At 40.6% G+C, this 12,607-nt stretch overlaps 1 protein-coding gene across 4 annotated transcripts in view; it reads left to right on the top strand.

Moving 5' to 3' along the window:
- The window catches only part of LOC141049008 (dihydroxyacetone phosphate acyltransferase-like), a 414,268-nt gene that overhangs the window by 203,285 nt on the left and 198,376 nt on the right, over positions 1-12,607 (top strand). For all 4 annotated transcript variants that reach the window (XM_073545096.1, XM_073545099.1, XM_073545098.1 and 1 more), the window contains exon 5: positions 10,856-10,983. In XM_073545096.1, the coding sequence (XP_073401197.1) occupies positions 10,856-10,983 (128 nt within the window). The remainder of the gene's footprint in view (positions 1-10,855; positions 10,984-12,607) is intronic.

Raw genomic sequence — 12,607 nt, 5'->3', positions numbered from 1 at the left:
TTTTTTATTGTATAAAAGCGCCAAAACATAAAAAATGATATAAATGAGGAATCGCTGTAATCGTACTGACCCGAAGAATAAACCAGCTTTATCAATTTTACCATATGCGGAACGGTGTAAACGCCCCTCCCAAAAGAAATTCAGAAATGCTAATTTTTGTTCATTGTGCGTCCCAAGAATTGGAATAAAAAGCTATCAAAAAATGTTACGTGCCTGAATATGGTACCAATAAAAACGTCAGCTCGTCCTGCAAAATATAAGACCTCACATGACTCTGTGGGTCAAAATATTGAAAAATTATAGCTCTCAAAATGTGGTGATGCAAAAACTATTTTTACAGTAAACATAAACAAACATAAAAACCCACCATAAATTGTAAATCAACCCCCCCCTTTGTCACCCACTTAGTTAGGGAAAATAATAAAATTAATAAATTTCCATTTTCCCACTAGGGTTAGGGTTATGGGTGTGTTGGGGTTAGGGTTGGAGTTAGAATTTGGGGGTTTCCACTGTTTAGGCACATCAGGGGCTCTCCAAATGCACCGTGGATTCTGATCTCAAGTCCAGCCAATTCTGTGTTGAAAAAGTCAAACATGTTCCTTCCCTTCCAAGCTTTGCCATGTGCCAAAACAGTGGTTTGCCCCCACATATGGGGTATCAGCCTACTCAGGACAAATTGCACAACAACTTTTGGGGGGTCCAATTTCTCCTGTTACCCTTGGGAAAATAAAAATTTGGAGGCAAAAATATCATTTTGTGGAAAAAAATTATGATTTTTTATTTTTATGGCTCTACGTTATAAACTTCTGTGAAGCACTTGGGGGTTCAAAGTGCTCACCACACATCTAGATCTTGTTTCCAAAATGAGGTCACTTATGGGGGGGTTTCAACTGTTTAGGCACATCAGGGGCTCTCCAAAAGCAACATGACACCTGTAGACCATTCCATCAAAGTCTGCATTCCAAAACTTCACTACTTCCCTTCCGAGCTCCGACGTGTGCCCATTCAGTAGTTTTCTCCCACATATGGGATATCAGCGTACTTAGGACAAATTGGACAAGAACTTTTGGGGTCCAATTTCTCCTGTTACCCTTGGAAAAATAAAAAAATTGGGGACTAAAAGATCGTGTTTGTGGAAAAAATATGATTTTTTTATTTTCACGCCCTGTCGTTATAAACTTCTGCGAAGCACTTGGGGGTTCAAAGCTCCCACCACACATCTAGATAAGTTCCTTGGGGGGGTCTAATTTTCAAAACGGTGCCATTTGTGGGGGGTTTCCACTATTTAGGCACATCAGGGGCTCTCCAAACGCGACATGGCGTCTGATCTCAATTCCAGCCAAAAAAGTCAAGTGGTGCTGCCTCCCTTCCAAGCTCTGTCATGCACCCAAATAGTGGCTTACCCCCACATATGGGGTATCAACCTACTCAGGACAAATTGCACAATAACTTTTGTGGTCCTGTTACCCTTGGGAAAATAAAAATTGGGGGTGAAAAGATTATTTTCGTGGAAAAAATATGATTTTTTAATTGTATGGCTGTACGTTATAAAATTCTGTGAAGCCCTTGGGGGTTCAAAGTTCTCACCACATATCTAGATAAGTTCCTTGGGGGGTCTAGTTTCCAAAATGAGGTCACTTGTGGAGAGTTTCTGCTGTTTAGGCACATCAGGGGCTCTCCAAAAGTGACATGGCGTCCGATCTCAATTGCAGCCAATTTTGCATGAAAAAGTCAAATGGCGCTCCTTCCCTTCTGAGCTCTGCCATGAGCCGAAACAGTGGTTCCTCCCCACATAGTTAGGGCCCCGTCACACAAAGCGAGATTGCTAGCGAGATCGCTGATTTTGTGACGCATCAGCGATATCGCTGTGTGTGCTGGGGATCAGCAACCGGCCTTCCTGCCGGGTATCGCTGATCATGCACGATCCAGCGTACTCAGGACAAATTGCACAATAACTTTTGCAGTCCAATTTCTCCTGTTACCCTTGGTAAAATAAAAAAATGGACCTGAAGTAATGTTTTTGTGAAAAAAAGTTAAATGTTCATTTTTTTTAAACATTCAAAAAATTCCTGTGAAACACCTGAAGGGTTAATAAACTTCTTGAATGTGATTTTGAGCAAAAAAAATTTTGTTCCAAAATTGTGCTGATGTAAAGTAAACATGTGGGAAATGTTATTTATCAAGTTTTTTGTGTGCCATATCTATGTGATTTAAGTGCATAAAAATTCAAATTTTGAAAATTGCGAAATTTTCAAAAAATGTTGCCAAATTTCAGTTTTTTTAACAAATAAACGTAAGCTATATGAATGGAATTTTATCACTATCAATGAAGTACAATATGTCACGAAAAAACATTGTCAGAATCATCGGGATCCATGGATGCGTTCCAGAGTTATCACCTCATAAAGGGACAGTGGTCAGAATTGTAAAAATTGGCCCGGTGATTAACGTGCAAACCACCCTTGGGAGTAAAGGGGTTAAGCACCTAGTTTTCCCTTATAACTGAAACAGCATGACAGTGATATCAGCGAGTTGTCCACTTTATCCTTAGCTGATGGGAAGATCCCTGAAATAATATAAGCAGGTTGTTATGTGTCCAGGCTGAAAATCAGTGGTAAATGTTTTTTGTGATTAAGTTAATTTTAATGACAAAGAATGCCTTCGCAATTTTTTTGCAATTCATCTGATCACTCTTCATTAACAATCTAGAGTTATGGCAAATTGCCACTTTAAAAACTGAAGCAGCTAACTTTGTGAAAATCAAAATTTGTGTCAAACTCAAAACTTTTGGCCATGACCATATATTAAAATGTTCAAATAGTGTCACCTCACTAGAGTCAGCCTACAAAATCTTAATGAAGTGGTATCTGCTGCTTACCCAGATTGCTCACTATGTACCTGCACCTAGTTACAAATTCTCTATAATGTAACATGTCATATTTGTAAGCCAAAACCATGAGTAGATACAAATAGAGAAAAAGACCAGCACATCCAAGCAAGTGTGAACGGGCGCCAACCAAAAAAAGCATATAAGTTTAAAAACAATAAAGGTTGCACCATGATTTACTAAGAATAATTACACTAGAACATTGAAACTGCATTACTGCCATAGAAAATGGGAAAATATTCATCTGCAAAAAAATTGCTATGAAAAATACAGTAAGAAAGAAGGTACTTAGTGTTAGGCGCTGGGATTCTCCTGCTGCACAGGATAGATCCCAAGCCTTGTCTGGTGTAGCGGTCTCCCATTCAGGCTCGACCTCTGGGATGATTGCTCAGCGCAGACTCCGGAACCAGCGCCTTGCCCAAGCTCATGCTGCATGTGTAGTTGCTGGAGCTTATGGTGACTACTGGTATACATGTGCAGCGTTATGTTCTAGAAGTCTGGATTTCACCCTACTGAGCATGTCCGTGATGTGGCGCCCTCTCATTGGTGCTTGGACATCAGCTGCTCTGGTGATGTGGCAGCTTCAGATTGGTCCACAGGCAAGGTCCTGTCTGTCTTGACATGAGCCTATTGTATAAAAGGCTTTTAGAGGAGCACATCGGTGCGCTAGTATCATGCTTATTTGCTGTGTGTAGGTGGGACAGCTACCACCCTGTGTGCACGTGTGCCGCTAATAGCACTGTGAGTGTGTTTCTAGACAGGCAGTGTAGGGTGGGAACTCCCTTTTGAACTTAGCAGCTGCATTGGGCATCCTCAGACGTGGGCTCAAAAGCCACTGTGTCAGTGCAGCTTCAATCTTGCTCTTTGACAATCTACAATCTGGTTTCCGCCCCCATCACTCCACTGAGACAGCCCTGACCAAAATTACTAATGACCTACTTACAGCCAAATCAAATGGACAATACTCTCTATTCCTGCTTCTAGACCTATCCTCTGCATTCGACACAGTTGACCACTGCCTCCTACTACAGATCATCTCCTCCTTCGGCATCAAAGACCTCGCCCTATCCTGGATCTCCTCATACCTTTCCAACCGCACATTCAGCGTCTCCCACTCCCACACCACCTCCTCATCCCACCCTCTCTCTCTTGGAGTCCCCCAAGGCTCTGTTTTAGGACCCCTACGCTTCTCAATCTATACACTTGGTCTGGGGCAGCTCATAAAGTCCCACGGATTCCAGTACCACCTTTATGCTGATGACACTCAGATCTACCTCTCTGGCCCAGACATCACCTCTCTGCTATCCAGAATCCCAGAGTGTCTATCAGCCATATCCTCCTTCTTCTCCTATCGCTTCCTCAAGCTCAATGTGGACAAATCTGAACTCATCATCTTTCCTCCATCTCACAGATCTTTCTTACCCGACCTAGCTATAACAATTAATGACATCACACTTTGCCCAGTACCGGAAGTCCTCTGCCTCGGAGTAACCTTTGACTCTGCCCTGTCCTTCAAACCACACATCCAAGCTCTTTCTACCTCCTGTCGCCTCCAGCTCAAAAATATTTCCAGAATCCGTCCTTTCCTCAACCCTCAATCTACTAAAATGCTTGTGCATGCCCTCATCATCTCCCGCCTCAGCTACTGCAACATCCTTTTCTGTGGTCTCCCTGCTAACACCTTCGCACCTCTCCAGTCCATCCTTAACTCTGCTGCCCGACTAATTCATCTCTCTACTCGCTACTCCTCCGCTTCTCCCCTCTGCAAATCTCTTTACTGGCTCCCATTCCTTCAGCGTATCCAGGTCAAATTACTAATACTGACCTACAAGGCCATCTATAACCTGTCTCCCCCATATGTCTCTGAACTAATCTCCTGATACCTTCCCTCACATAATCTCCGGTCCTCCCAAGACCTCCTTCTCTCTTCCACATGTATTCGCTCCTCACTCAACCGCCTCCAAGACTTCTCCCGAACTGCCCCTATTCTCTGAAATTCTTTGCCCCAACAAGTCTGACTATCAACCACATTTGGATCCTTCAGACGGAACCTGAAAACCCACCTCTTCAAGAAAGGCTACAGCCTTCAATGACCCCGCTACCTCCTTCTCTCTCAACACTACCGGTGATATCACCTCAACTAACACCGGAACTGCTGCAACCCACTAACCTACTGTCTCCTTCCCCACCATCCTGTAGCATGTAAGCCCTAAAGGGCAGGGTCCTCTCCCCTCTGTATCAGTCTGTCATTGTTAGTTTGTTTACTGTAAGTGATATCTGTAATTTGTACGTAACCCCTTCTCATGTACAGCACCATGGAATCAATGGTGCTATATAAATACATAATAATAATAATAATAATCACCAGCGTAGTGGGGGCTGAGTTATAGGGACCCCACTAGCGTCAATTCCTCTATGCTCCTGTGACGTCTAACAGGGCATAGCTTAGAGTGCTCTCAGTTTCCCCACTGCTATGTGGAGTAACAGAGTCAGGCGCTTTGCACCCTGTTTACACCGAGTGACGTTTAACTCGGTATGTTTATGGTGATTACTCACGGCTACGCTCCACCATTGTCCTCTAGCTGCGGTTTCGCCGTCACCGCACGGTGGACCCCAGGTTGTGAACTCACCTTATTATAATTTACATTTGGTGCTTTCCACCATTCCTAACACTTAGCGCATAGATTGGCCAATATATGTGAGCCCAACTACCATGTCAAGGCATCCTTCGAAAATTGGGTCCCTATTCTGATCTGTCACCTCTCCTGGGCAAAAATGCCTACAATTTATGGGGCCGTAATGGACCAGCTAGCTACTTAAAATCACCTGTGGCAGATGGGAGTGGGAGTGCACATATCCAAAAAGGGGTAGATACAAATAGAGAAAAAGACCAGCACATCCAAGTGAGTGTGAAACCAGGAGTAGAACAGAGGAAAACTATAATAGAAACATGTCACCACTTCTGCATTTATCATCCATTCCTAGTTTTGGCTTACAGATACTGATGTAAAATACTGACCAAACACTGAACATGTGAACTTGGACTTATAGTGGGAGTTTAAGAGTCTATGGTGGATGGATGTCTTGTCATCCAACATGACTGTGCAATCTGTGGCACATACCTCATGACTGTATGTACCTGACAGTGGGCACAGACACATGTGAACCAATTCTAAGTCCAATATTAATCACAATTTTTCGGACATCACAAACTGCTGAACAACGAGATACTTTATTTTATCAAGTTTTTCAAAAAAAGGGAATACAGGTCTAAAACAATATACTAAAATGAATTACAAGGTGAATAACCAGAGCGCCCCCCTAACCAGGAGGGACACTGGGTAATAATCTATAATATTCACAATTAAAGGCCCATATCAAAGGCAGACATATCAAATCCAGTGTTTTGATAAAAAAAAAATTTTTAGTAGGTAAACCTCATGTCCATGTTATCTTGTTATCTGGTTAAAAAAAATAACTAAGCATAAAAGTATGTACATATAACCAGAAACAATATGGCACAGAGGATGGCTGCCAGTATTTAGATCAAAGAATTTTAGTGAGTAAGTATCATATACCCATTATCCGGCTAGATACAGGCTAATTAAGCCCAAAATCATGTAACAGTAAATAGTACTTATTACTATTAGAGAAAATGAGAAATGGTCAAAATAACAAAAATATGCAGTGCTTGCAGACCTCATATAATGCTAAGAAAGCAAGTTCATAATCATTTAGAAACAACAATACTAATGTTTTAACTCAGGAAGAGTTCAGAAATCAATATTTTGTAGACTAACCATGATTTTTAATTGCAGGTTTCATGTGTCTTGGCATGCTTTCCACCAGTCTTTCACACTGCTTTTGAGTGACCTTATTCCACTCCTGGTACAAAAATTTAATAAAAAAAGGGGAGAAGCCAGCGCTGCTTGTGGTCAGAACGCAAAACATAAAGTGCATATGCACATATTGATTTCTAACTGTATTTCAAAATGAGACATTTAGCAAAAAATTGATCAGTTATTTGAGCCACCCCGCCACGCCAAGGCAATCTCATATGGGGCAGTCCTACTCTGCGTTTTTTATATTCGCTGTGCCATTACAGAATCCTAAATGTATTAAAAGCAAGACCACATTATATGCAAACTGTACCTGAAGCGTTTATGAATCACTCCCATGGAGCTAGAAAAGGCGAGTGCAGATAAAGGTTGACCAGGTCCGGACATAGACATTTCAGGTTTAACCTCCACACTGCCTGACCAGCACCACAGATGAAGGGTGTTACAGACCCAGACACAGGTGCACAATCAAACAGAGCCTGGGGCAGGGCTGCTGTGTGTGCACAGCAGCCTAGATCAATCACAATGAACACAGAAAGAACGGCGAACATATCCCAGCGCGCACGGCAACAGTGGTGGTCAGCCACAAACCAATATCAAATAAAAAAAGGGGAGAAGCCAGCGCTGCTTGTGGTCAGAAAACAATACATAAAGTGCATATGCACATATTGATTTCCAACTGTATTTCAAAATGAGACATTTAGCAAAAAATTGATCAATTATTTGAGCCACCCCGCCATGCCAAGGCATTCTCATATGCGACAGTCCTACTCTACATTTTTTATATTCGCTATGCCATTACAGCCTCCTAAATGTATTAAAAGCATGACCACATTAAATGCAAACTGTACCTGAAGCACTTCTGAATCACTCCCACGGAGCCAGAAAAGGCGAGCACAGATAAAGGTTGACCAGATTCGGACATAGACATTTCAGGTTTAACCTCCACACTGCCTGACCAGCACCACAGATGAAGGGTCGAGGCTGGATCTGAAATGTCTATGACCTGGTCGACCTTTATCTGCGCTTGTCCTTTCTGGCGCCATTGGAGAGTCAAATTCCAGTGCTTTATTTAATCAAGTTTTTTTTAAAAAAACTCCTCTGGATCTCTTCATTTGGTAATTCGTGATGTAAGTCCGAAAAATTGTGATTATTTGATTTGAAGTGCCAGTCATTAGAACTTTTGGACACTTATGTATTTATAACTCCAATATTAGCAGACTGACAAAAAAAATTGGTCATCAATGTGTATGTCCCAGACAACTCATTTACCTTTCCCATTAAGGTAGTTGATTGATAAATAGCTGTATTCACTTCTATGGGAACGGTAGTATGGATCTATGTTCACCACTTTCATGGAAAGTAAAGATCATGCATACTAATGCTTCAATCATGCTGGAGACCAATGTTCTTAGAGTTATTGGGAGTCACAGTTGTCTGACCTCTAGGAATCATACTTATCACCTATCCAATAGATAGGTAAGAAATATTTGAATATGAGACAATCCCTTTAACTTATTGTTCTTTATGCAAACACCATCATTTAACATGGGCAGTAGGGTGGCTCCATGGTTAACACCAAAAACATCTGCAAGGAGTTTGTATGTTCTCAACAAGTTTACGTGGGTTTCCTCTGGGTACTCCGGTTTCCTCCCCCTCTCCAAAAACATGCCAATAGGGAACTTAGATTGTGAGCTCATTTGGGGACATCAATCACATTAAAGCACATCAGTGATAATGTGTGTAAAGTACTGCAGAGTATGACCGTGCTATATAAGCAATGCATAATAAATAAAATAACGTGATAGGAACTGTTGTATTATAAGCAAGCAGATAATTGGCAAAAGACCTTTTGAACTTTACAAAACACAAAGATGCACGTTACAAATGTGATACCTATTGCAGTAAACTCTGTACAGATTCTTGATTTATGTTAACAACACTATTTAGACAAAATTATTGGGACACCTACATAATAAACCTGTAAGAGCATTTATGATAGATACTGAATCCATAGATTAAGGATGTGATGCTGCAAAACCAGATTCCACTCTTCTGGGAAGGCGTTCTATATAACATTTTGGATTGTTTCTGTGGGAGTGTTTTTCCCATTCACCCAAAAAAGCATTTGAGAGGTCAGATACTAATGCTGGACAAACGAGCCTGGCTCTCAATCTTTGATCTGGGACGTGTTACCATGTTTGATGGTGTTGAGATCAGGGTTTTGTGCCTATTAGTCAAGTTCTTAAACACTAGACTCACCCAACAATGCCCGTATGAATCTTAGTTTGTGTCCTGGAGAACTGTCATAATGGAACAGAGCAGGGTCTTATAAAAAATGTTCCCACAAAGTTGCCAGCATTCAATTGTCCAAAATGTCTTGGTATCCTGAAGCTTTGAAGGGTTTTTTCCAAAATCACCCAATGTAATCATATTACAGTATGATGTACATGTAGATTTATACATTTATGCTAAAACAATTAATTCTTAAATCTGCCCTGTGCACATAACATTCCACCAAGGATGCCTCTAAAGGCTGTATTTACCCTCCAGTTGACATTGGATCTATCCTTCTGTAGTTCTTCTCCTGGACAAGCTACACAGTGAGTACCATCACTACCAACTGGTTTTCTGCCAGCGTAGCTCTCCTGTGTACCCACCTCTTTAATGGATAGTATTTATTGTTTGGAAAAACTCCAAGCTTCTATATATTGTTTGATCATGGTTACTAGTCTGTGATTGCTCTGACAGACTAATGAATAGGACCATACAGTGTATAGACACATAAATTTTATTGTATTGTATTGTAAATTCAATCGACTTAAGGGTCTTTGTTCTGCCACGGTGTGCAATCTAGCATACAGCATAAACCACCTTCTATCTTCCAAAATAAGCAGACTGTTCTCTGTAGTCTAACTTGTTTATTGGTGAAGAGTATAGAACATGCGGTAAAACTATAAAGAATACAAACGACATGGGTAAGTATTGGGCAGGTGATCACACAGCTAACACAATTACAGGTAGTATACAGTGTAATGCTAACTTTACATGGAATACTCAGGTGTTGAATTACATCTACTGTGCACTGACTGCTATACAGCTAATAACATCTCTGTACAACAATGATTGCAAGAAAAGATATTAATCTTACCAGATATGCTTTATCAGGATAACAAACTCAAGTAGGGGAGTTACAGGAGGACAAATAAACACGTGTGTCCCAAGAAATACACAGAAGAAAATGGCATCTTCCTCATCCCAGAATTCATTGCTTCAATCCCACAATGCAACACTCTGTTAAAGACACAGGCTGTAAATGCTTTTAAAGATACGGCTATAAATTCAGCCACCACTAGATGGTGCTATAACTAAACCAGCACATAATACAAACATATTTGCCCTATATTCAGAGGGCAGAACAGTCTTAGACCAACCCCTGTATAACAACCCAATATCAGTACTCCTCCTCTACCAAATCTACAGTTGGCACAATAGAGTCAGGAAAATAATGTTCTCCTGGCTTATACCTAATCCAGAATCATCAATCAGAGTGCTAGACAGAAAGTGTGATTTTTCACTGCACAGAACACATTTTCATTGCTCCGGAGTCAATAGTGGCAGGCTTTATACCACTCCATGCAATGCTTGGCATTGTGCTTGCGGATGTCAAACTTGCCATAGAATCTCATGCCATGAATGTCCTTGCTTACAGTTCTTGTACTGATGTTAATGCCAGAACTTTTATGACCTCTGTTCCTCAGCACTTGGTGACCGCGCTCTGGAACTTTATGTACTTTGCCACTTCAAAGCTAAGTTGCAGTAGTTCCCAAATGCTTCCACTTTTCAATAATCAATTGATCAAAGAATATTTTGGAGGGAAGAAGTGTAACAAAATCATTGGTTAAATTGGTGCCATCCAGTTACAATACCACCACTCGTATCAGGGAGCTCTTTAGAATGAGCCATTCTTTCATAAATGAATAGAAATGCAGACTGCATGGCTAAGTGCTGGACTTTTGTACATCTATAACAATGGGCCTGAATGAATAGCACATATATGAATGTTTCTCTGCCTAAAGTTTATGTTTCATCAGATATTTTATTTGCTTTTTGTTGTGTCATGTTGTAGACCTCAGTCGTATGAAATTTGTTGGACCATTTCTCCGCTTGTCTGGAGCCTTCTTCATAAGACGCACATTCCATGGGGAGAAACTTTACTGGGCCGTCTTTTCTGAGTATGTGAAGACAATGATTCGGGTTAGTTTTTTTCTAATTTCACTTATGAGGCCTTATGCCAGTTATACTATGAAATTGAGTATGTTATAAAGTTATGCATTCCCAATTTTAAATTGTGCTATATCAAATAATAGTAGCTAAAACAGATCCACAGTAGCGGAAAACTATGATTTCAGGCATACAGCCATACAACATTTTATATAAACCTGTAATGCACCCTTTGTAATGCATGAGGTTATTGAGGTTGATTTATCAAGACTGGAGCAGTGCACAATTGGGCTATGGCAGTCTTGTTGAAATAGAAAGGGCAAAATCCATTAAGAGGCATATACCACTTAATGAATTCGGTGCCTCTTCTATGTGACGTGTGCCCTGTGCCAGAAATGCTAAAGTCTGAGACCGGAGTAGCATTTCTGATAAATTTCATGAATTTAACCGACGGACGTGGATACCCCCCAGTTCTACCCTATCCCATTTCTGCAGAGCTGAGTCAAACTGACAAAGGTTGAAACATTTTTGCGCCACTCCCCTTTTATGACCCTATTGTGTCAGTTTTCAGGTGTAACCTTTTGATGAATTGACCCCTATTCTGTTTTTATTTTCTTACTGTAGATTATACAATTTTCTATACATGACTAAGTGCGCCTATCTGGTCTAAGTGCAGCCTATGTTCAAATAGGCAGAGGCCATAATCAATATCCAGATGTGAGAAGCCAAAGGGGTGCCGCTCAGTGGTCAATTCTCAACACATCTCCTCCATAAGGGGAATTTATCACGAGAAGAATTTTCAGTGTCAGTTTTGCTTGACACTACGTTTCCATTAAAATTGCAAAAATGGACAGTCGCATCCATAAGTAAAATTTTCACACTTTATAAGAACACAATAAAAACAGACACCACCATGGTGGTGGTAGATAAAACCACGCTGCCACTCTGACACGTTTCTAGCATTGTCACCCTTAGTCATAGAGTATGGCCAAGTACTGTGAGATATCTTATTTAAATGTTGCACCACCAATCATGCAGAACAGCAAGGTAGTTAATCATTACAGATAGAAATAAAACATATAACTTATATTGCAATAGCATAATAGGTATAGATCAAATAAGGAAAGAAATAATATACAACCGATATAACGTTTGTATAATTAATTAGCATTTTAGTGTCTAATTTAATGATCCAAAAGGCTTCTCTTAGAAGGAGAGAAGCCTTTTGGATTATCAGATTAGAAACTAAATTACCCTATATTTCATGGCCTTCCCAAAACCCAAAAAGTTATCTTTCCTCTGCCCCTTCATCCCATCATAACAGGAATGGGTTCTCTTGACGAATTTGAGTACCTGAGTTGACCATCAAATACAGCCTCCGGTGACGAGAACACCAGGTTTCGTAAAATACATCTCCTCAGTGCTTAGAATTTTTGACAGTATCGCATGGTCTGAGCAATATTCTTTCGTAACGTGCAATATTGTCATTCCTTATTTCTGCATCCCTCACTCCATGACTTTGGAAGCTATTACCATCTCAATAAATATAGTTCCTTTGATCTAGAACTAAAAGAATAGATCCTCAAGGCCATTAACTATCTTCTCAAGCATAATTTCTTTACATTTAATTCTGAGTTTTTATGGAGATTAAGGGAGC

This window comes from Dendrobates tinctorius, unplaced genomic scaffold, assembly GCF_039654945.1.
Source record: "Dendrobates tinctorius isolate UK_male_01 unplaced genomic scaffold, ASM3965494v1 ptg000140l, whole genome shotgun sequence".
NCBI classification, from domain to species: domain Eukaryota; kingdom Metazoa; phylum Chordata; class Amphibia; order Anura; family Dendrobatidae; genus Dendrobates; species Dendrobates tinctorius.
Note: the sequence above shows the minus strand (reverse complement) of the source record. Positions and strands in the feature narration are given on the sequence as shown.